The following is a 25619-nucleotide window of genomic DNA, read 5'->3' on the forward strand; positions in this document are numbered from 1 at the left end:
TGTGGAAAGGAGTAATGGTTCCAGGTCTCACATTTGCGAATGCTGTGCTCTGCTTAAAATTAGACGTTCTAACAGGCCTTGAAGTGAACCAGAGAAATGTAGGCCGTTTAGACTTAAGCGCGAATAGAAAAACAACTAATGAAGCAGTACAGGGAGATATGGGCTGGGCGTCGTTTGAAGTTACAGAAGCGCAGAGTAAAATATGTTTTGAGATGAGGTTGAGAGCAATGGATCAAAGAAGGTGGGCAGCTGAGGTTTTTAGGTACCTATACTTGAAAAATGTGGACACGCAGTGGTTAAGGAAGACTAGACGGCTAACGATGAAATACGGGAAAAATAGTGGAGAATCCAAAACAGCCAAGGTAACCAAAAAAGAGCAAGGCAGATTGAAAAGAATAAACTGAGAGAGAGAGAAAATGGAAGCTAAAACGTCGTTAGAGATGTGCAGGACTGAGAAATTAAACATCAGAAAGAAAAATTTCTACGATAATTTCCAAGGCAGTGCCTTGCTTTTTGAGGCTAGAGCAAGTTGCTTGCGAACTAAGAGCTTTGTGGAGAAGTATTCCCAAAATGATGGTGTTTGCGTGGTCTGCGGAAAAGAAGAAACTATGCGTCACATAGTGTTAGAATGCGAGGGTATCCATCCAGATCTACATGAGGGAAATATTGGGCTTTCAGAAGCCCTAGGATTTAAGGGTAGCACAGAGGAAGTTAACTTCAAGGCTGTCGAGGCGACGGAAAGAAGATTAGAATGCTGGTGGACGAAAGGCAGAGAGGGGAATATTCCCTAGGACATGCAGTTACCACTTGTAACAGGAAAAAAAAAGTATTTTGTGCCTAATAAGTTCTTTGTGCCTGCCCTAAGCAGCGCTAGTATTAAACCAAGAGTATAAAACATGGGTATTCAGTCCTTTCTGGTAAGATGACACGTCATCACCCCGCTACAAAGTGGAAACCAATAGCAATAATCATCATCATCATAATCAGAATATTGAGGCGCTGAATCGCAACAGCGGCAAAGACTGGTGGAATCGGACTGCGCAGAACAGGAGAAGCTGGAAGCCTATGTAAGAGACCTTCGTCCTTCAGTATACATAAACAGGCAGCTCGTATATTATATGTAAAAATTCAATTGAAGGTGCACTGAAGCGTCTCCCAAAAAGCCTGCGCATCTCGTTTTTTTCCTATCGAAAACTTTAGGTCCGGTTCGATGTGAACGCTTTGCTGCGGCTTCAGAAGTACTCAACGCGGTGTTTCTCGCCCGTGTCTGGTGCACCGTGCCAACCACACTTAGCGCTCTAACCAATGTTCACGTTTGCTCGTTATTAGCGGCGTTGACTACCTGTCGCTTCTTTTGTTGTACGCCAGTATTGGAATTTCGTCGCCATCGTTCCCATTCCTTCCTCTTTCGCCGCCCGCACTGGCTGCTGATCGTATTCTGCAAGGCGTATACAGTCAAACCCGATTATAAATAACCCGGATAGAGCGAATTATGCTATATATCGAACAAACGCAAATCCGTTACGAAAGTACATGCGAGGCATATTCCTTATAACGAAGTTCACATCGGATATATCGAACTCAGCGCGCCTACAATTTCCACTGAAATGCGTTGTCTCGGAGCGGCGATTGAGGTGCTGACTGCCATGATTGAGATGTTCAACTTCGCATAGGCCGACGTGACGCCCGACACCTTCCGTAACTGTTTCCGACGTACGTGATCCACGACGGAGTCTATTCAGCCAGCGAGTCCGGACCAAGACGGCATCATCGGCGAACTGCGCGAAGAGCTCGCCAACGTTCCAGATGCTGTGCCGAAAGGAGTGTCCTCAGAGGATTTCCTGAGTGTTGACGGCGATGTTGCCGTCACTGCGAGACCCTCGGGCGCACACACAGTCGCCGATGTCATGGCAGCTGTAACTGCTCAAAGCACTGAAGAGACTGAGGATGTCACAACGTAAAGCCGTCCGACGCTTTATAAAGCGCTTTTGTCAGCCGACGTTCTCCGCAAATTTTGCTTCGATACTGAAGGCTACGGACGTAAACTGGTGCAAACGATGTCTCGTGTACATAATGCGGTGCTAGTTGGTGCCGCCAAAACGAAAGTGAAAACAAAAGCCACCCCTTTCTTGCGAAGTAAGCAGTTAAGGCGGAAAGTAGCTTTATTGCATGCAATAAATGCATTGTTTTGTGTAAGATAATGTATACACTGTGTGTTAGTTTAGTTATGTGGGAATGTCAGGGAGGGGGGAGGGGGGATGCTTCCCGGGTATTGCGAACTCGTAACAAAAAAATTCGTTATAGACGTGTTTGTCTATATCGAATGTTTGGATATATCGAACTAATCGCGCCGCATATTACAGTTCGCTATAACCGGGTTTGACTGTATACGGCGGCGGGAGTCGCAAGGCCCGTCGAGGCAGAGGAGGGCGGAGGGCCGCGCTTCGACTGCCCTCCAGCCCCCCCCCCCGTCCAAGGCAAAGCCTACCTACGGCTCTCTATCCCGCCGCTCTGTGCTCTTCTATCACTCGCTTTGTTGACATACCGGCGCAAAAAGTTGCTCACGCAATAATTTGTGCTAACATAGAGGGAGGAAGCGAGAGGGGGAAGGCTGTTGTTGCCATTCTGTCTAAGTTTGGAAATATCACGGAGGAAAGAAATGCGTAGGTGTCATCTAAAGCAGCCAAAAACGCCATTTTTGAAGGTCTCTTTTCTTGTAATTTCCGCACACTCCTCCTCTTTCTCTCGCTTCCCTGTCGTCTGCCGCGTCTGCGCTTGCACTGCGCCGTGACGTAGGGCCTCGGTGTCCCTCTCTTTCTAGGTGGTTCGGGTGAAAAGGAAAGGAAGTGCACTGGGGATATTATTGAGCCCAACTGCATATAACCCAGTGCGGTGGGGAGGAGGAGGGAGGGGGGATGTAAAGAGTAGAAGAGAAAGGGGTGATAAAAGAGATAGGTAGACCTTCCGCCGCCGTTGGTAGGATGCCATTGCCAGTGACCTGAGTCCCGAGAGCGCGGAAAACCCACGTGACTTCCGCCACACTTTACAAATGCGCCGATTGCAATGAGGACCTCTCCTAAGCTTTCTTTCCTCGCCTCGAGCTTCGCGATCGCTGCGCCGCCTGTCGCCTCTTCTCCGCGGCGTTTACGGGATTAGCGCTGCGTGCTGATACGTGGTCATGCAGTATTTTGGTTCTCTTTCGCTTCACTTTGCCTTTCCGTGCACCAAACAACTTGTTATGGTGACGTCTGTAAGCAAATTGCACGTTTAGGGCACTAAAAAAAAAAAAAAAAAAAACAGCTGCATCTTGGTAGAGCGTTCGAACCCGGGGAGGCGGTTCTGCGCGCTTCTTGGCCGCTCTTGCGGGCGTCGGCGACGGCAGCAACATACCTTCGAAGACGTCAGCACAAGTGAATTTCATTTATTGTCGCCTCGTTTAGACCTGATATTTGCACCGTAAGAATTTGGTTCGTTTTGCAGCGCAGACAACAAATGCGGCTTTGCTTCGAATATGTACGTCATAGAAAAATATGTTTCGGGGATGTGATAGCCCAATAGCTGACAATAACTTGTGCCTTTTATGGGAATATAAGCCACGCGAAAATGTTAAGTATACTCAAACGCTGTGCGTTGTTAACTATGTGCCCACCAAGGTATACGTTAATGAAACCACGGAAACATGAATGATTTGCGAGTCAGGAATAAATAAAATAGGGGTACGGGAATGAAAAAAAAAAAAAAAACTGTGGAGCTTCGGAAATGCTAAATACATTTGTTTAATAAAGGAATTATTCACCAGAACAACTAGGTGCGAAATGCACTGATATTTCGCAAGACATGCGGGGGGGGGGTGAGGGGTAAGGGAGGGGGACGCTCAACTATCGTTGTTTACAAATGCGGAGCGAAATAAACGAATGAACGTTTTAGTAATCACACACACATCCTGCGTGTTCAGTTTCCATTTGTTTTTCGCCTTCAGCGAACGGCTGACCATTTGGCGGACGGATTTTTTTAAGAATACAGGGTAGGCAGTTCACAAGCGATACAGGGTGTCGTTGGAAGAGTTGATTGATTGATTGTAGGGTTTAACGCACCGACGCAACGGAGGCGATGAGGCGCGCCGTAGTGGAGGGCTCCGGATTAATTTTGACCACCTGGAGTTCCTTAACGTGCGCCAAAATCTCGCACACGCGGGCTCGTTGGAAGAGTGTGGTATCTGATGAGGCCCTGATTTCGGTTTATGTTAGATCTGTAGTCTCCCTGTGTCGTATGACGATGTTTCGAAGAGTTTAGTCACGGACGCGGATTACTCTATAGGCCCGCCTGCGCGCTTCTCGTGGAGGATAAATGTAACATTATCTGCGAGCGCTCACCTCGCGACAAGACGACCCATCATTAAATTTGGCGTCGCGTGCTGACTCCCGAGTATAATTTTACATTATCCATCGTACTTATTTCGTAGAATGTTTGTGAAATTTATGCCGCATTGGCTTGTCCAGGGTACTGATCAATTTCTGATATGTGATATTGGCAAGCGTAACTTGCGTGCTGTCAGGCATGAGTGCTCCGCTAGATTATGTAAGCGCACAAAGCCGATTTACATCATAGTGTATGGCCGCAACATGACCATCGGAGGAAACACTGTTTACGGAGACACTGCCACTAAATTTCAGGGCAGCGGAATTGCAATCAGCTGCTTGCATATGCCGGATTCGGGATTCGGGACGCTGGCCTATGACACACACCTGGCACTCATACAGACTGTTTGTACAACTCTAAGATGGCGTCATAAACGTTTATACTCTCCGAAACACACCACGCTTGCAAACAGAGTGCCTGCTTTACATTATTCGGTATTTAGAACGCTTACAAACGGTAAATCGCAGCCTTGAACGAGCCCCAAAAGCAACGGCGACAGTGGGGAGCGGGCCGGAGACTCCCGCGGCTGCTTTCGAAACGGGCCGCTAGGGGGATTTCAGTGGCGCCCCTACAGGCCGCGCTCGAGGCGTATACGCCTCGAGCGCGGCCTGTAGGGGCGCCACTGAAATCCCCCTAGCGGCCCGTTTCGAAAGCAGGCGCGGGAGTCCCCGGCCCGCTCCCCCTGTCGCCGTTGCTTTTGGGGCTCGTTCAAGACAGCAATTTACCGCTTGTCCGCGTTCGAAATACCGAATAACGTGGAGCAGGCACTCTGTTTGCAAGCCTGGTGTGTTCACGAGAGTATAAACGTTTATGACGCGATCTTAGAAAGATCTATATGAGCGCCGGGCGTGTGTCATAGGCCGGCGTCCCGAAGCCAGTATTTGCATGCAGCTGATTGCAATTCCACTGCCCTGAAATTTAGTGGCAGTGTCTCCGTAAGCAGTGTTTCCTCCGATGGTCATGTTGCGGCCATACACACTATGATGTAAATCGACTTTGTGCACTACAAAATCCAGCGGAGCACTCATACCTGACAGCACGCACGAAAGTTACGCCTGCCAATATCACATATCAGATATTGATCAGTACCCTGAACAAGCCAATGCGGCATAAATTTCGCAAACATTGTACCAAAGAAGTACGATGGATAATGCAAAATTACACTCCGGAGTCAGCACACGACGACAAATTTAATGCTGGGTCGTCTTGTCCCGAGGTGAGCGCTCGCAAGAAATTCATCTGTTACATTTATCCTCCACGAGAAGCGCGAAGATGGGCTTATAGAGTAATCCGCGTCCGCGACCAAACTCTTCTTCGAAACATCGTCGTATGACACTGGGAGACTGCAGAATCTAGCATAAACCGAAATCAGAGACCCTTATCAGATACGACACTCTTCCAACGAGTCCGTGTGTACGAGATTTCGGCGCACGTTAAGGATCTCCAGGTGGTCAAAATTAATCCGGAGCGATCCACTACGGCGTTCCTCATCGTCTCCGTTGCGTCGGCGCGTTAAACCCTGCAATCAATCAATCAACTCTTTCAACGACACCTCGTATTTCTTGTGAACTGCCTACCTTGTATTCTTAAAAAAATGCGTCCGCCGAGTGATCAGCCGTTCGTTGAAGGCGAAAAACAAACGAAAAATGAACACGCAGCTTGTGTGTGTGATAACTAAAACGTTCATTCGTTGATTTCGCTCCGCATTTGTAAATAACGATAGTTGAGCGTCCTCCTCCTCACCCCCCCCCCCCCCCCCCTTCATGCCTAGCGAAATATCAGCGCATTTCGGATCTAGTTGCTCTGGTGATTACTACCTTGCTCAAACAAACCTCTTTAGCATTTCAGAAGCTGCACTCGGTTTTTTTTTCATTCCCGTACGACTATTCTATTTATTCCTGACTTGCAGACCATTCATTTTCCCGTGGTTTCATTAACATATACCTTGGTTCTTACTATAAGGCATGAGTGAACACATATCTGACAATGCACAGCCTTTGAGTGTACTTAACATTTTCGCGTGGCTTATATTCCCATGAAAGGCAGAAGTTTTTGTCAGCTATTGGGTTATCACATCCCTGAAACATATTTTTCTAGGACGTACGTACTCGAAGCAAAGCCGCATTTGTTGTCTGCGCTGCAAAACGAACCAACCTCTTACAGTGCCAATATTAGGTCTAAACGAGGTAACAATAAATAGAATTCACTTGTGCTGACGTGTTCGAAGGTGACAGCGGTGATATGCTGCTGCCGTCGCCGACGCCCGCAAGAGCGGCCAAGAAGCGCGCAGAACCGCCTCCCCGGGTAGCTCTTGTTGGCGTTCGAGCGCTCTACCAAGACGCAGCTGTTTTTTTAAGCACCCTAAACGTGCAGTTAGCTTACAGACGTCACCATAACAAGTAGTTTAGTGCGCGGAAAGGCAAAGAGAAGCGAAAGAGAACCAAAACACTGCATGACCACCTATCAGCCACGCAGCGCTAATCCCGCAAACGCCGCGGAGAAGCGGCGGCAGGCGGCGCAGCGATCGCGAATCTCGAGGCGTATAGCGAAACTTAGCGTGAAATAAGAGAACAGGAAGACACTGACCCTGCCTCAAAGTGCCAAAACAATTTGATTTGGAAGAACAACTTTTTCTTCCTCCATGCCCACAACCCTCTCTTCACTCACCGGCCTCAAGGACGTAGGGTCGCCATCGTACGAGAGATGGCGCCAAGTGCGCGGGTCGGCGGTGCATGGGAATGTAGACGCAGGCGCAGAGGCGCTGTTGTTTCGGACTCGGGTTCGGTACAGCAGAGAGTTTTGGTGTGCGTGTGTGTGCGTATGACCGGACGGGCGACAGCGAGGTGGACGATGTAAGTAAAGAGTTCGTTAACACAACCGCAGTGTGCCTCACTCTATGGCAGCCGTAGAGGGTAGGTCCACAAAAAAAAGACGCCGTGATTTAAGTGATTGCATCAATGACAGGAGCATTGGCTTGAAGATTCGACATGACCCGCTCGCCGAGCTTAGGCAGCTATGAACTAACCGGGTTTCCGACACCATTTGTTCTTGCAAACGCAAAACTTTACGAATAAGCGATCGGCCCCTCTAATGCAATCTTGTTTAAACATTTAATTTTGTTTTGCAGGCCACAAATCGGAGCTATCTGCGACCTCCTCGACTGAAAAAACGGAAAAATCTGAGGTACGCATTGTCGGACGTGATGCATTACGCTACTGTTATAATGTGTTCTGAAGTTTTGTTTCTATGCGGCATGTTTTTTAACTCAAACTCGTGTTGTTTTTCCTACACTGTGTGCAGTTTTATTTGTTTTAATTTGCATGTTTTTAATGCGTAGCATTCTTTGCCGAGTACCCCTCTCCCCCCAGCAAGAACAGTGTAACGCTCTGCATTTTCACAAAAATGCAGACATCGCGGAAGTTCCACCTGTAATCGTTATAATAGCGTTAATGGAAATAATTTGTTGAACGAAATTTTGAAAAACTAACGAGAAAAATATAACAAAATTACGGAAATTGGCGAACCGTGTAACGCCCTGCATTTCCACAATAAGGCAAATTTCGCTAAAGTTACAAATGTAATCGTTATAATAGTGAAAATGGAGATAATTTGTTGATCAATATTTTGAAAAACTAAGAAATAAGAAAAATAGAAAAAATTATAAAAGGGCAAATCGTACAACGTCCTGCATTTCCCCAGTAATGCAGATTTCGTGAAAGTTGCACCTGTAATCGTTATAATAGCGTAAATGGAGATAATTTGTCGAATAAAAGTTTGAAAAAGTAAAAAATACCCCAAATATATAAAAATTACGGAAACGGGCGAAATGTCAAACGCCCTGCATTTCCACAATAAGGCACATTTCGCTAAACTTGCAAATGTAATCGTTATAATGGCGCCAATGGAGATAATTGGTGGAAAAATTAAAAAATAAGAAAAATATAAACAATTATGAGAAGAGCAAATCTTACAACGTCCTGGATTTCCCCAATAATGGAGCTTTCATGAAAGTTGCACCTTTAATCGTTATAAAAGCGTAAATGGATATAATTGGTCGGATAGGATTTCGAAAAACCAAAAAAACTTGGCTCGTAAAGAACTCACACTCAAGACAAGCGGCATAAGAATGCTACGCTTTAGTAGACAATTCTCTGAATCTCTGCAGACATTTTCTTTTTTTTTCGTGCGTGCGTGTGTGCGTCATTGCGTGACACCTTTGTGTATCTGTAGCTTGGTAGTGTTTGGCCCCTGTGTTCCGCATTTTTTCAAGCTACAGGAGCTGCCCTCTCTTCAGCCTCTGACGTTGGCATCTACCCCCGAAATCATGAAAAATGTAACATTGCTTTTACACAGTTTGAAATGAGGAATTCAGTCAGAAAGAGGTCATGGTTATTTAGCTCTACCATCCTCTCCGCTAGCGGTAATGAATGAAGTACTGAATGAATGATAAATCATTTTTGCGTAGTAGCGGTGCCTGCTGAGCAAGATGAAGCAATGAGGGGAAAAGCAGATCTTGTTGGTAGTGCGAGACATGGCTGGCTTTGGTGTCAATCGTGGAGGCATGTGGCGACTTTTAGCAGCATCAACGAATTCAAAGAGTGAATCCGTGGGTGTTAGTGCGTAGTCCAGTTGTTTTAACACGAAAGTGTGCTATTTCGGGATCCAGCAAGATCTGACTGACGTCATATCCGTCATGGAAATGACATCCCCAGAAAAGTTCCATTGATGCGGCTACGCCACGATTCGAACCGGGATCTTTGTCGCCGCAACGGGAGGTGCCAGACGCTTTACCCACTGTGGTGTGAGCTGAAGCACAGACGGCTGTATGAACGCGCCATATATCTTTAGTTAGATGGTGCTGCCGTCTAAGAGGGGTGAAGCGAAGTAGTGCATCACGATGCTAATGAGCGCCGACAGTTGGCGCCAGCTGAGCTCGTCGCAACGCAACCGTCTGCCGTACACTCCACGGAGCAGGAACGCGGTCACAGAGAAAAAAAAATATTTGCCAGAGTGACGCACCAACACGTCGTCCCTCGCCAAGCACACCCACAAGGCAGCCCTGCAAATCATGCTCTTTCGCTGCAGCGGACCGTGAGTTCACCAAACGGTTCGCTGGCAACCCGTTCGGTTTCGTTCGCATGGTTCGCGAGCGCGTGTGGTATAATTCGTGTTTACGCAGTGCTCCGGCTCGTGCAATCCAGTGTCTAATGTTGATGCGACTGACGGTGTCATGCCGACGAAATATAAATAGCGATGTGCAAGTTCATATCGATACACAATAAACATTCAACTGATCCTGTGGAGGCTAATTTCACTTTCGTGTTTTACCGATTCCTATGAAAGCGGTATCAACCAGATTTTTTTTCCTGCGAACACACCCATATATATATATATATATATATATATATATATATATATATATATATATATATATATAAACCGTTCTTTGGCTGCTTCGTGGCATCTACAGCATGCCTTATCCTTCAAGCAGTCCACTTCGATACCACCGCGTTTTTCATTTTTCCACAGCCTGAAGGAGGACTGCTTGAACGGCTCGAACGTGGTGTCGTGATCGGCGACGGCGGCTTTTTATTCACTCTCGAAAAAAGGTGCTACGTCAAAGCCGGACCCTGGACTCCCGAGGCGACCGTCGAACATCCGGAGGCAGGTCCGTATGATCCGAGTTGTTCGCTACGATGTGCCTTAGTTAGGCTCAGAATTGTTTGTGTATGCTACCTCGCTGCTAAAAGCGCTTCAGAAATGCTGGATCAAGATTTGTACGGGTGAGTTAGAACGTGTGCTGTGCTGCTCCCACGTGCTCACACGTAGTTTCCGTCGAATCTCGTGATGAGAAAATGTTTCTTTTTCGCGTTATTTTCTACAAGCAGTTCATCTTTTTCCGCACTGTGGAGTAATGCTCCGTCTGAGATGCTTTGAAGTTCATAAGCAGTCATTTTTGAAATGAAGTGCATCGCTGATCATGCTTCTTTTAATAAAGACGAGCGCTGCGTACGCGTATGAATACGAGTTTTCTTTCATAACAAACTTTAATCACTGCTTAAAGAGTTGCTGAAGCGAATTTGTCATTCTTATTTGTGGCTGCATTGTACGGTTTAGCCCCCGTGGTTGGACTCTGCAGCGCAAGTCCCATTTTTAGAGCGAAAACTGTAGTACGCCAGGAACAAAACCAGAAAACGGCTCGTAGCGTCAATCTGACCTTTGCGCTCAGCCAAGGTCAAACCAGCGCCTCGTGTGGTTTCGCAGTGAAAGCGTCTAAATCGCTCGATCGTTCAGGGGAAGGGGGGGGGGGGCGCAAAGGGAACAGGGGCAAGAGTAAAAGCGCGTGCGATCAGAAAATCGTTCAAGGAGGCCCTGGATGAATCCAAGTTCACCGAAAGTTCACGCCCAGACCGGCGGCGGCGCCGAGCAGTATTGTGCGCATTCAATGCGCGCTCCTGTCGCGAAAACCGAGCTATCTTTCTACAAACTTGGTTTAGCCGCGTCCAGACACGGCAATTTTTTGGTGTGATGCACGGCAGAAGCGACAACACATGCGGCGTTCGGGCGACCGCTGCAACAACTGCCGTAATGACGTCACGGTGGTTTGCAATCTGTTTGCGCGCTATCGCAGCCTGCAAACATCCAATTTTCACCCATTTCATGGTGATTATTGACTCTCTTGCTCACGCACAGTCTGTACAGGAGAAACGTAGAGTCCGCCCTGCGGACGTGCCAGTGTTTCCGCGTAGCTGACGTCAGCAAATCGGAAGGAAGGCTGGTGCAAGCGAAACTTCGCTCTTGAGCGCCATTTTTACGGTAAAAAATGCGGGAAGTCAGTCGGGCAAACTAGGAACATGGCCTGCGGATCTCACACTTCTACCTGGGGAAACGAACAAAACGACAGCACCAATCGAGAACTGCGACTCAAGTGTTCATTCGACGAGCTTACTCCTCTGACCAAAAAGCAAAAACTGACGCCCACAAGCAATGACGTTTCCGCTCCCGTACGGGATCCTTGGTAGTCGGTGTCGGTTTTTAATTATAGTCATGCGTTACCCCGATCAGACTGGCTTGCGTCCAACCTTTGATTTCATAGTCCCATCCCGTCCGAGCGCATGATGCAGTCAGTCCACGGCTGCTTGTGTTTATTAAAGCGCAGGGGAACCGCACCCTTGCGCCGTGGGCGGAGGTGTATGCGTGCTGAGTTACTTAATTTCTTTCGCCGCTGCCGCTGTCGTCTCGCCAACAGTGCGCGCACTCCACCGCGAGTTCATGCGGGCGGGCGCCGACGTGGTGCAGGCGTTCACCTTCTACGCCGTCGATGACAGGCTCATCGCAGGATCGAGAAAGTACACGGTACGTTCAAGTCACGCGGCTTCCCCTCTTTCCGGTAAGATGCGTATAAAAGTATGTGCTACGTCGCGGTGGCTCAATGGCTAAGGAGTTGAGCGGCTGCTGAGTCCAAGGACGCGGTGGCTGCTTTTCAGGTGGAGGCAAAACGCGAGAACGCCCGTGTGTCGAGATTTCAGCGCTCGTTAAAGATACCCAGAGGGTCAAAATAGCCCTCCACTACGGCGTGCCTCATAGCCCCGGTGTAGCTTCGGCGCGTTAAACTCCATCATTAATGAAGATGTGCACTAAGGCGCACTTGCAGTCACCCCCCCCCCCACACACACACACTTGCAGTCTCCCCCCCCAACACACGCACGCATTATTTTTTTGCCAGCAACTGAACATAGAAGAGCGGAGAACCGGTCCCGGTACAGTGCCCCGTAGGCGACCGGCGCTACTGCGCGTTCGCAGTGCCGGAAGAACTGGTCGTGCGCATGCTCAGATGTACCGGGTACCGTACCGGGACCGGCTCTCCGCTCTGCTGTCACTCTCTATTGGCTCTACCGACCAACGTTATTAGACTGAACAGATCATGAAGACGTTACGTGTATTGCAAACATTTTTATACCCTTTAGTTGCTGAATGTTTTAATTATCATTATTTTCGGAGGGATACTCGACAAACGTCTACGAATTATGATGCACAAGTAAATTACTAAGTCAAGCGCTTTCCTATAGCGGGCGGACAGAAGAGAGCAAGTGCAACACTCTTTTGCCATCTGGGATAGTTTGGCCACAATATAGTAGGCCCAGGGGGTGTTGTGGGCATATAAATGCTAAGGCCCCTAAAAGCCTGTTAAGGTAACAGAAGACAGGCAGCGGGGATCCGTTCCGTGTCATGGCTAACCGAGACGGGGTTCTCAGCTGTGATGACAGTGCTATTTACAAGATGATAATGAGGATGTCGATAGCACATACCCAACGGAGGGGATTCAACTTACTCCCGCCGCCTCAACATGCGTCTGCCACAAACAGCTACAGGCATGAAACGGACAGCGAGGTCAGTCTTGCTGGCAATTCGACCCCTTTTTTTTTTTGCTGCCGTGTCTCGACAGCGTTCAGGCGTTGCAGAATATTGTACACGTTCTGTTCGCCATGACGTTAGTGCAGTGAGTTCACGGTTTGTCCGAACACTTCAGCAGGACCTCGGCTCCACGCGGTGATTCGTTGCTGCAGACGCACTTGGGACACTCCGACACTTTGGCGCGGCTTCACCATGAGCGTGCGAGTCCCCCATAAGTCGATGGGAAGCAGGCAGGCATTCTTGTCTAGCGACTTGCTACATTGCTGCTTGCTTGGTGGTGCGATGACTCTGCTGCCATGTTTCCCAAAAAGAGCCTGACGGCAGCTAAGCCAGAATATCGCCCTTTCGTCTAAGTCATCGAATGCTTACGTCTTCGTTTCCAGCTTCGCCCTTCCACTCGCAGCGCAATCTGCAGCAGCCCATGATTGTCGGTGCACGATGGGTGGTAGGTGTGGTGGTGTGGTGGCTCGATTACTTGGTGTCTTCCTGCTGTGGTGACTCGATAGCTGGGTGAAACAAATGCTTCTCCAGTCGGTGCGCATGCAGGCGTAGCTAGCACTGACGACGATGTTTCATTCTATACCAACTGTCGCTGTACCTATCGTCGCGTCGGACCAGCTTGTACATCTTTAACTCCCGCCCGCGAGGAGATCATTGGAAATGAACGAGTCCGCGATGATAATGTTTTGCATTACTGACCCGAGTCGTGACGGTCACGTGACATTGGTAGGACCCGTAGTCTTAGCTTCCACCTGTGCCTCAATCTTCGTTGAAGCTCGATAAGGGCCGAGCATTGTAATAGCGGGACGGAGGGTAGAGGGTCTGTGCTGGTGTCAGATGGCGAGGCTGCAAGTTTCCAAGTTCGACGCCGATGGTGCATGTTCTTAAAAGATAGCAATACGGCCTCCCGTGATTTGCTGTCAATCTTCAACCCTCTTGTGCGGCGGCTGTTTTACAGGGACACGCGTCTACTGTATCGGCAGTTTACCGGATTCCCGTTCCACGTTTTGCTCTTGTGATTAGGTTTCGATGCTGTAACGGGGCTTGAAAAGTTTTATTGACGGGAAGTGCCAGGCCGACAACGATTTCTCTGAGAGGAGCCCTTCTCAGAGGTAAGAATGTCTTCATGGGCAAGGTGCATGCATGCCGCAGTATCTGGACCTGTTCTGTCAAGCAGACTTCCTGGGCACGCATGAGAGACTGGTAGGCACACAATTCTGGGTACGGTTTCAAGTCGAAGGACGCCTTTACCGTACACGAAGTCTGGGACTAACATGTACTCAAGCTGACCTGGTCACGGCTCAATGCGCGTTTTCTTATGTGCTTGCGCTATGTCCAATTCGACAGGGACCGTTTCTGTTTCTCCAAGCTTCGTGGTTGTCCGTAGGTTCTCGTTGCCCCCCTTTACAGCCTTGTGCAGGATTTCGGTGAACGAGTACAAGAAGTCTCTGGGGGTTTCGAGAAAGACTGTCATTTCGGAAGATGATGTAGATTTGATGTCTAAAGGCTTCTTGTTTTTGAGGCACTGTAACCAGTGTTGGAGGTAAGCGTTAGCTCTAAAAAAGCAGAGAGTGTTTCGACCCGCCTCCTCAACCTCCGGCTCAATTTCCTCTTCGATTAAGTTGAATATATCAGAATCCAATTCGATTAGATCGCTTATGATTTGTTGGAGGTTCTTTTCTAAGTCAGCTTCCGGTTTCGGTACGTGGTGATGCGGTAAAGTCAATAATCGGTAGGTATCAGTCAGAATTCTCTTCAAATCAGCGCGGATGGGCTTCCGCAACGAACGCAGAGCGTTCAGCTCACCAGCTTGCTCTTCGGTAGCCGTAGCGTGCGTGCCAAGCATGGTGAACTGGACGGGACGTGGCGTGTCTGCGTCGGTTGGAGAGTTGCGGTCGGTTTTCGTCGGTGCACCGGGGATGGCCACTCCCGGTGTCGGTCGAGTCTGTTTAGTCACCCGTCTTTCGAGGCCGACGCTAGGAACGCCAGTGTTGGCGTCGGTACCTTCGAGGGAGTCATTAATCATTGTCAGTTCCCTATCAGCCATGGTGCTAGTTGGTTCAGGGTGAGTCGGCGGTGAACGGTTCTGGTATTTTGTATGTTTGTTGTTTTCGGTGTTTCGTGTGTTCAACAAGGTTCAACAAGACTCAACAAGCCTAAAGAAATGCTGACTCTCCCCTTTAGGAGCCCCTTCTCCATAAGAGGGGATCGGGTTGTGTCGGGAGGGGACCGTGAAATAAAGTTCTATGCATGTATGTATGTATGTATGTATGTATGTATGTATGTATGTATGTATGTATGTATGTATGTATGTATGTATGTATGTATGTGTGTGTGTATGTATGTATGTATGTATGTATGTATGTATGTATGTATGTATGTATGTATGTATGTATGTATGTATGTATGTATGTATGTATGTATGTATGTATGTATGTATGTATGTATGTATGTATGTATGTATGTAAGTATGTACGTACGTACGTACGTATGTATGTATGTATGTATGTATGTATGTATGTATGTATGTATGTATGTAATGCGCGGCGGTCCGTGGTCCACGTGGGGTGTGACCTATACGCTGCCCCCGCGGGGGACACTCTCGGGGGCGCGCGCGTACGGGTCGTTCAGGACTCTGAACAGGCACTGCCAGCGACAGTATTGATTCTTGGGCGAGTTGGTGTTGCATTGCAAAAAAATTCATAGCGTATGCGCTCAGTGGTGTGTCTGTTTTCTTGTTCTCGTCCGCATGCGCTAGAACTTTTCTGCACTGCCAACAGGCTTGCCGCCTCTACCAAGAAGGACTCACCCTAACTCGGGCCATCCCCTTCCTACAAAAATGCCCGAAGATCCCACCATCTTAAGACTCATCTGGACATATGGCCACGCCGGACTCCCAGGAACGAAGCGGCGCGTGCTGCCGCCGAGGCCTCCACCCCCGGGCATTCCCATTAGAGGAACCGGCAAGCCAGACTCCGCAGTTACCCCAACCTGACTCTCTCACCCCCATCGACATTACTACTAACGCCCACACACGAAGAATATACCCCCCCCCCCCATCATCACATCCTCACCAACTATCAATCTTACGTCTACCGCCGCCTAAACTGGCACATCACCCCCAGCATTTACCTTTCCCCCTGCCAGCACTGAAACACCCCTCTCACCACTTCCCACACTTCCCATCTATAGTGTTCGCCTGCCCATACTCACCTATCCCTATCGTTTACCAGAGGTGTTACTGTATTGTGACGTCCCACGCGTTAAACACAGTCCTGCAATGCTATCTCGTTCTCTCGGAGTGAGTGCACATGCGTGGCGAGAGCTGACACTGCCGATTATCACTAAACTTTTTTACACCCTTTTTGGCCGAAAAGGGTGTAAAAACCTTGTCCCATGGCTAACACCCTTAAAAGGTGTTTTGGGAAAAAAGGGTGTACGGACGAAATAAAGGGTGTTGAGCTCAACACCCTTAAAAGGGGTTTTGGAAAAAAAAGGGTGTACGGATGAAAAAAGGGCGTTGAGCATCCTCAGACCTTTTTTTTAAGGTGATGGCATGCGCAGTGGCAATCTGAATCGGCGGATCGCGCCGCATTCAACACAAACAGTCAATACGCACAAGTTACATTTTGAAAACAAATGAATTGAGCAAGAAAACCAACGGGATGCAAGCGGTACAGGGAATGCATACTTAGTAATCCTTGTGCCGTTCTATCTTTTATATCCAGCAGAGGGAAGCCCTCCGGTCGACTCGGTGGGTTTGTCGCAAAAACAGATATTTTGGCGCAAATTTTGGAAGTATGAATTTTACTATGAGGATATACAAATCAACCCGCGGATTTGCAAAAACTTTTTAATCACGAGGTAGTTTTGGTGTTCCAGAACTTACAGAATTTTATTAAATACCAAACAAATCTTCCCGCCACCTCAACACCCTTCAAAAAGGGTGTTCAATATTTCAAAACCCTTTTTCCCAGAAGGGTGTAAAGCTACAAATACGGGTGTTCGAAACAAATAAAAATGGCGTAAAGAAAAAGGGCGTAAGAAAAAGGGTGTAAGAAAAGACAGCTAACAAAGAAAAAAGGTGAAGAGACCTCCAACTTCGGAGGCATTTTGTACCTGTTTACACGGGTTGACTGAACATTTTCCAAAAGCGGGGGGTGTTTGTACCTCATGATGTTTAAAGCAATATAAATCGGCATAATTTATTACCAGTGAAGCTCTTTAAGCTTGAGCTAGTTTCGGTGGCGTTAGCAAAAAAATGCAAAGAAAAAGAACTGCGGCACCTGTAAAAGGTTCACCACCGCATTTAGAGTATTATAACAGTGCAGTCGGCTTTCGAGCTTGTTAGAGTGTGAGCACAAGGGGCGTATGCGTAAGCGCACCTCTTGCTATACCATTTCTAAGGTACTAGTCCTTTTTGGATTCTAAAAGGCAAAAAAATTAATGTGTCGATGCGAGCTAGTTGGTACTTCATCATGGGAACAGGTTAAGCGCCAGGCACAACTGGAGGAAGGAAAGGAAAGCGTCCCTTTCCTGTCTGTTTTCCTTCCTCCAGTGTTGCCTGGCGCTTGACCTGTTCCCATGATGAGGGCAAAAAAATTGGCGCAGCTTGCACTAATAGGGCAAGCTGGAGAAACAGCATAGCTGGGGGCCGACCTAGCTTGTTTCCCCCTTGAATCCCCTGGCAGTGGGGGGTGGGGGGGGTGGCACACTGGAACAGCCTTGTAAAATCCGGTTAAACTTGGCCTCACCCCTCAGCGGTAAGCCTAGCTCTTAGCAAGAACATTGCAAAGCTTAGCAAACATAACAAAACTTAGCAACACCGGAAGAAACTAGGTCGACCCCCAGCTCCGCTGTTCTTTTTTTGCAACTGAACACCTATTTCACACCGTTTCAACAACCTACAGAAAGCCAAGCGTGTTGCAGTCGGTAAACACCCGTTTCGCCACACTACTATAGTCTTTTTAATTTTGACGGTTCAAATTGGAGTTTCGCGTGGCAAAGCTAAACTTGGGGCATGAGGTGCACCGCATATGGAAACGAGTGATCATTGCATTCGAGCAATTTTTTTTTGCGTTTGAAAATTTCTCGAGAGTAGGGGAGTATATGAGGGGATGTCTTGTTCTTTACAGTGCTATTATGCATCCTAGGATGGCCTTATTCAATGAAAAGCTGAACACCTTTTCCACACCCTTTCAACACCCTAAGAAAAACCAAGGAAGTTGAAGTTGATCAACACCCTATCTTTCACAAAAAAGGGTGTAGAGCTAGAAAAAGGGTGTTCAGATTCAAGAAAAACGGTGTAAAGGCCCCCCTACACGCTTTTTCCGCTTATGCTACACCCTTTTTGGCTCAAAGGGTGTAAAAAAGTTTAGTGTGCGCTCTATAACCCGTGGTTTAAATCTTAGCAGCCGGCGCTGAGTTCGATATGAGGGGCCCACATTAGACAGGAAGGACCCAGAGTCCTAAACAACCCATTCCTTTGTCAACCCTCACAGTTTGTGCCCTTCTTGTGCTCAACCGTTCCGGAAAGCGTGGCGTTGCCATTTCAATCCCCCCCCTCCCCGCAACACCCTTCCATATTTCCCTTTCACTGCATGTTTATATACATACACACACACACACACACATATATATATATATATATATATATATATATATATAAACATGCAGTGCAGTTTTTGAAAGTGGTCTCCAAAGTGCGCATCAATAGAACGGACCATGCACTACTGCAAACCCTTTGATTTCTAGGCACCAATGTATCGCGAATTGAGCCGCGCCATGACTCATATTTGCGGCTTGTAAACGTTTGTGAGTGCTTAGGGGTAATATTGCGCTTTTGGCACACAATTTTCAGCCCTGGAAGCCTAGTGCGAAAGACACGTAATACTGACTTCTGGTGCAGGGTGAAGACGTCAACGAAGCCGCGTGCAAGCTTGCGCGCGAGGTTGCTTCCGAGCGGAATGCCCTGGTCGCCGGAACGTTGACCGAGACGCCATTCTACGCGTGTGGACGGCCCAAGAGTGAAGTTCAGGACGTTTTCCGCGCGCAGGTCGATATCTTTGTAAAGAACAAGGTCGACTTCATCATTTGCGAGGTAATTTGCTTTACACTAACATTTTGTCGCATCGAAAACGATGTGCAGAGTACTTTTAACAGCGTGGCTAAGCTTGAACTTGATCGGGTGACGGCAGCAAAAAAAAAAAAAAAAAACTGGCCGCGTATATGCTCCTCTCGTCGCAAATGTCGACAAAAAACGAGTCTGTCCACATTTGCCAAGTAAATGCCTCCCTTCGCTTTCCCGCTCACCTCTCATGTTGTCCCTCTTGCGTCGCGGTCCTCGTACGGTAAACACGCTAACAGTTTGCTCTAGTCAATTTAAATTTACCGCGTTCCACTGCTCCAGGCCAGGTGCCTCGATGCCAGCGCTGCCGTACGGTGGAGACGCGCTTGAATCGAGGCGCCCTACTTCAACGTCATGGAGGGAAAAAAAAGCTTTTTTTCCTCCAACCGCATTGCCCTAGTCCGCGTGCGTTCCAAGCAGAACGTGAAACCTGTCTAGTGGAACCTTTTGTAACTGTTGCCGCTTGAATTCTGAGAATGCCGCCAGTAGCTATAGTGGAGTAGGCGACAGTGTGATTTTTTTTTTTCTGCAGTAGATGTATCATTTCATGTCGCAAAATCAAGCATTTGTGAATTTTTTTATAAAGGAACACTGTAAATATCCCTTTTGTATTATTTTCTGTCTATTTGCGTAATGTCTTGTTCTTGTTCAACAATATGTTGACAAGTATGAACATATAAACCGGACTCAGACGTTTAGATTTCGCTGTGAGTATATAAGACTATTGCGCAGTCTTCGTTTCACTTTGGCCGGGTGGGTGAATCGAGTCACAGACAGACCGACCGACCAACCGACCGACCGACAGACAGACAGACAGACAGGCAGACAGACAGACAGACAGACAGACAGACAGACAGACAGACAGACAGACCAAAATTTCTGGGTTTAAGTAGCCTAAGAAAGACTATCGTCTTTAAAAATACCAAGGACAAAGACTTACGCGGTGCCTCCTGGCGAGGAGAGAGAGCGCAAAAGCAGCGCGCGTCAGCAAAGAGCTAAGGGCACGCGCTAGCCTCCAGGCCTAGCCTCCCAGCAGGGCTCAACTTTACGCGGACAACGCGTGGCATAAAAGGAGGTCAACTGGCGTAAGAGAAATAGCGGGGCTCAGTCGGCGGGCGGCCGTGCGTTCAAAAAGAAGCCCTGTGTGCACGAGAACCGGCGCGGCAGGCAGCCTCACTTCGCGTGGGCCGGCACTCGCTGGCTGCTGCTGCCGGGCCTGCCAGCCCGCGTCCACCCGCCCGCTCCACTGCAGTTCTACCAACAGTCAAACCGCGTCGCGAAAGAAAATAAAATTAACGCCGTTCCACTGAACGTGAAATCTGTCGGAAGTGCAAAGCAGGGATTCGCCATAATGGCCTGTAGCGCCGTTATCCGCTCACTGCTACCACTCATCACGATCTTCGCCGCCCTGTCTCACTCCTCTTATAACTCCAATGACCAGAGCAAGGATTAACATAGCCCCCCACCAACCAACATGAGCGCCACAAGGCACAAGGACCGGAGAGCGCCGCGCGCGAAGGCCCTCCTGAAAATTATTGAAAAAACAGATCTGGATACTGGTATACTGTACACGGACGCCAGTTTCTCCAACGGAACAGGTGTCATAACAGTTGTGAACAGGGAATTGGAGCTTGTCACAGCAGCCACCGAAAAGAAACGGCAAAAATCAGCCGACCTTGAATCAAGAGCAATAGCAAGATCCATTGAAAGCTGCACACAGAAAGACTATGCAGTAGTCTTCAGCGACTCACAAGCGGCGTGTCCCCAGCTCATTCACAACCAGCTGAACACAACTACGGCACAGATAATAGAAAAAGCGATACAGGGTAGCTCAACACGATTCAGGCTGCTCTGGCTCCCTGGGCATGAATGCATCCCTGGAAATGAGCGCGCTGATGCTCTCGCCCGCGAACTCAACAGCCGGGCACCAGTGGATGGTCATCCGAGGGCAATGCCCTTCTCAGGCAGCCGCTACATTGATATAAGAGAAGCTCTTCGGGAGCCACGCCTTTCGAGACAGCTGTTCCCGGCACCTCTCAGCACACGAACCCGATGGCACTCAGCTATACTTCGACAAATACATACCCGTACGCTTCCCACTCCTTACATGATACACAAATTCCCTAAAATGGAGGGCACCCCACATTGTCCCCACTGCTGGCAATACCCGGACATGTATCACACACTTTGCGCATGCACCCAGAATCCCGTTCTCCTCCCCATAACTCACGCCACCTTCGCCAAGTGGAAGGAGAGGCTGGCCGACTCAACCGCTCAAGGCCAGGGACAGTTGACGGAACGGGCAGAGCTGGCCCTCAGCTCTATACCCGTAGCCCCGGACTAGGGGCACCTTTTTTAAATAATTTATCTTTCTCTCTTGATGAATGGAACGGAGGTTTCTCCAATGGAATTCAAATTTCCCGTCTTCGCAGTGCTCGCGTGCCCCCTACCTGAAACTGCGCCAGGCGGAGTTTTGTTCTTTTTGTGCTTGCTTTTCATCCCGCACGTGACGGCGCCCCCGGCGCCTTACTGCGCAGTTTGAAACGTGCCATTTTAATTCGAAAGTGTTTCATTTCCGGATACACAAAGACTTCGCTGACATCATATCCGTCACTGAAGTGACGCCACAACAACGAAGCAAGCGGCCTTTAAAGGGTGCACCACTGCACACACGGTCTTCTTGCGGGGAAGCAACCTTTAAAACTAAAGAGTACGTTATACTTAGGGTTGTTCGTTTTAGGGTTTCATAATGTAACTCAAGAGTTTTTTATACCGCGATACCCCAGCTTTCACTGATGTCTTGTCCGTCATGGAAATGACGCCGGTGCACCTTTACCGAAGCGACCCGCCAGCAGGGCGTCGCTAGCCAAGCAAACGCAACAAGACAGCCGCCGACCCGCAAATAATGCTCAGCCGCAGGTTTCGTAGCACACTTCACTTTCGTGTTTTACTGATTCCTATGACAGAGGAATCAACCACAGTTTTTTTCTTGCATTGCCACTTTTTTTTCGCTTAAAGAAGACCAACCCAACGAGCGTTCCAAACTAAATGAACGCGAGCGATGCCGGTTAATTATGTATATCTTGCCTCAAATGTACCTGCAGTTTTCTTTGCGCTAAACAACGGGGAGGTGTATGACAAGCACCAGTGGTTCACGAGTTTCGAACGGTTATGGCTATATAAGCAGCTTGGTTTTCGAAGCCTCTGGGGGACGCCGCTACTACGGTACGCCTTCCGGCTCTATTGGGGTTCGGCGTGCGCGCTACGACAAGGCGGGCCGCTAAAGTGCTCTGCACTTAGAAATTGGTACAAGGCTGGAGAAACAGCGGAGCTGGAGGTTGACCTAGCTTCTCGCTCCCTAGGATCCGCTGTCAGTGTGGAGACCGACCGAAAAGCGTTGTAAAATCCGGCTAAACTTGGCCTCACCCCTCGACACTTAGCCTATAGCCTAGCAAGAACATCGCCAAACCTAACAAAACATAGCAAAGCCCAGCGAAACTTACCAAAACTTAGCAAAAGTGGAAGAAGCTAGGTCGACCCTCCACTCCGCCGTTCCTCCAGCCTTGCACCGTGTAGTGCAACCGGTGTCAATTTTTAACACAAAAGTGTTGGATACACGAAGATTTCACTGATGTCATATCCGGCACGGAAGTGACGCCAGTACAACGAAGCAAGCGGCCTGTAAATGGTGCACCCCTGCACACAGGGTCTTCTTGCGGGGAGGCAACCTTTAGTAATAATAAGTACGTTATACTTCGGGTTGTTCGTTTTAGAGTTTTATAATGTAACTCAAAAGTTTTTTATACCGCGATGCCCCAGGTTTCACTGATGTCTTATCCGTCATGGAAATGACGCCAGTGCACCTTTGCCGAAGCGACTCGGCAGCAGGACGTCGCTCACCAAGCACACCCACAAGACAGCCGCCGACCCGCAAATCATGTTCAGCTGCAGATTTCGCTGCACATTTCACTTTCGTGTTTTACCGATTCCTACGACAGAGGAATCAACCACAGTTTTTTCGACCACGCGCAGGCGCTTGGACAACCACAACTATTCAAAGTACTAACGAATTAATTTATTCAGTAAGTAATGATTATAATATATATCAGTCAGGTTCATCGTTGGTTCATCGTTTAATAACCAAAACAATCGCTTGAAACATAGCTATTTGATTGCCTTAATTGCGAGCGTTTCTACTGCATCGCTTATTGCTCACAATCTTCATAGTGCGCATTTTCGAGGGCAACCGCTTGGGCGCGTTACTCTGTGAGCGTGCAGTACTTCAGCCACGTGGAGGAGATAGTGATGGCGATCGAGGTGTGCAAGAGTACGGGCCTCCCCGTCGTGGGGAGCATGTGCATCGGCCCCGAAGGGGACATGGACGGTGTTTCCACGGGGGAATGCGCCGTTCGCATGGTGAGAGCGGGTGAGTAACATGGTGGGTTGGTCGAGACGTGACGAGCTTCAGCAATTGAGGTGAAGTAGCAGATTGACTTCATAAAAAGCAGCGAGAAAAAGGGGGGGGGGTTAGGTGCGCAATATCTCTGAGCATGGCTGGAGTTAATTATTATTATTATAATTCTTTTTTTGGAAGCGGTTACTCAAGGTCTAGTCACGGATAGGGAAGGCGGTTAAAAAGGTGACAGCGTCTACATCCTCTTGTGTATCCCCGCGGTACGAGCGAAAGTCCACAGGGACATAACAGTCCTCTTTTGGGTGACTCCGGTCCAGAGGAGGCGATGCCCACTCCTGGAGGGTCTTGATGTACGGCGGAAGATGGGCTCTTCCCTCCGCCGCTAGCCCCGAGCACTCCCACAGCATGTGCTGCATTGTGGGCCTTGTTGGCGCGTGACAGGAGGAGGAGGTCATGATGGTAGCCGGCCTGGAGTTCTCGGGGGGTTCTCTCAGTTGTCTTGAACGCCGGGGAACGTATGCCCGTCACTTTGCGAGAACATCCTCCGTAAGAGCAGCTCCGGCTCTTATTTTGTGTACCAGGACTTGGGTCCCCTGAGAAGTCCTCCCGGCAGTGGTCGTGAGTCATGGGGTAATTAAATGACGTATACCTGTAGGTCGGTAGTGCTAGTATACGAAAGAATGGACGAAGACACGGAGTTCGAAACTATGGGATTTTATTTATAAACCGCGTTCAGACCTTTAACCGTATTTGATGCGAAATGTTTACAGATGAACAGCATCTGCTTTTGGCAATGATCAGCCACGTAACGCGTATGAAGATCGCTGTGGGTGGGGGTGACGTAGTAATTGTGAACTGCGCCGGAGATATATCACTCTGTACCTAACTGAAGACAGTCTCGCATGGCTCATTGGACAGTCGGAAAGCATGGTGTGCTGTCCCCACGTTTTCATTCGAAATTAAATTCGACTTGAAGTGTTGCCCGCCGAAGGTACGCCTGGGCGACGAGGAGTCCCGTAGTTGAGTACTGCGGGTGCATTTATACCTTCGTGTAAACCGTGTTAGAGGCAGCACATTGCATGTGAGGCCATGAAACACTTCGCGGGACTAGACAAGCCATTGCAAGGTTCGTCATAAGGGCAGATTTTGTTTTGTTAAGGAGCATATGCAATTAACACAGATTGCCCTCTTACTGACACGCGCAGGCGCCCATGTGGTGGGCATCAATTGCCACTTCGACCCATTTGTGGTGCTCAGTGGCATCCGAATCATGATGGACGCGCTAAAGGCAGCCGGACTCAAGGCGCACTTCCTCACCCAGCCGCTCGCCTTCCACACGCCCGACGCCACCAAGACAGGATTCATCGACCTGCCCGAGTTCCCGTTCGGTGAGGCAAAATGCCAGTGGCGTTAGGCTACTACCTATGAAAAATGTATTTCTGTTCGTCGGCTATTCACCTTTCCTGTAGGTGCGTGGTTGTGTCCTTATGAAACACGGATAATTAAACTAAATGTTGTAGTACTAAGGGTTCCAGGTGGGAGATGAGAAAATAGCAGGAAACTGCCCCTGCGATATCGTACTGTGTCGGTTGAGCATTGACGGAATTCATAACAACGTGAGATCCTGATTGCAATAATATTACGTGACCGCAACAAAAATGAGTGAGACGAACCATTGTTGAGGGGGAAGTGATCTGTTATTTCCACGACGTCGGCCTTGAGAGAATTTGGGGAACCTGAAAAATGAACACTCCTGTGTTGTTTTCTTGGGTACACGGCATTTTTCGCTGCTGCCGCACGCCGAGTGGTGCAGGGGCACACATTCACCTATCGTTACATGCTTTTTTATGAGGGGGTAGGGGTGGGGGGATGTATGTGCTTTGCTCCCACCGGCGTCGTAAGCTGCTGATCCGTGGCCTGTCGTCGGCTTGAAATAGCGAATTGACGGTATAGAAACAGTCTCAGATGTACTGCGGTAAGTCTCAGTAAACAGATTTTTATAGGTATTATGATAGTTATATTAACACAATAAAGCACGCATGTCTGAATTTTGAGGCGTTCGTAATGAAGTCTTGGAGGAATTTGCTGTACACGTTTATTTCCATTGCGGGAGAGAGGAGGGGGGATGTAACATCGCAACGTCAACGCCGCTGCTAGGCGCTCTGTGTCCCCTGCGGCATGGAGCCAGAAACCATGCGACATATTGTAGCGGAGTGCAAAGGCATCCGTCCGGTCCTAAGTGAG

At 48.6% G+C, this 25619-nt stretch overlaps 1 protein-coding gene across 1 annotated transcript in view; it reads left to right on the forward strand.

Moving 5' to 3' along the window:
• Positions 1 to 25619, forward strand: part of LOC144168505 (S-methylmethionine--homocysteine S-methyltransferase BHMT2-like) — a 44847-nt gene that overhangs the window by 15584 nt on the left and 3644 nt on the right. Inside the window, exons 3-7 of the mRNA XM_077697474.1 lie at positions 9949 to 10087; positions 11669 to 11775; positions 18743 to 18934; positions 23240 to 23387; positions 24581 to 24763. Of these exons, the coding sequence (XP_077553600.1) occupies positions 9949 to 10087; positions 11669 to 11775; positions 18743 to 18934; positions 23240 to 23387; positions 24581 to 24763 (769 nt within the window). The remainder of the gene's footprint in view (positions 1 to 9948; positions 10088 to 11668; positions 11776 to 18742; positions 18935 to 23239; positions 23388 to 24580; positions 24764 to 25619) is intronic.

The sequence above is a fragment of the Haemaphysalis longicornis genome, unplaced genomic scaffold (genome assembly GCF_048455015.1).
Source record: "Haemaphysalis longicornis isolate Haplotype H1 unplaced genomic scaffold, Haemaphysalis longicornis Haplotype H1 scaffold_2, whole genome shotgun sequence".
NCBI lineage: Eukaryota > Metazoa > Arthropoda > Arachnida > Ixodida > Ixodidae > Haemaphysalis > Haemaphysalis longicornis.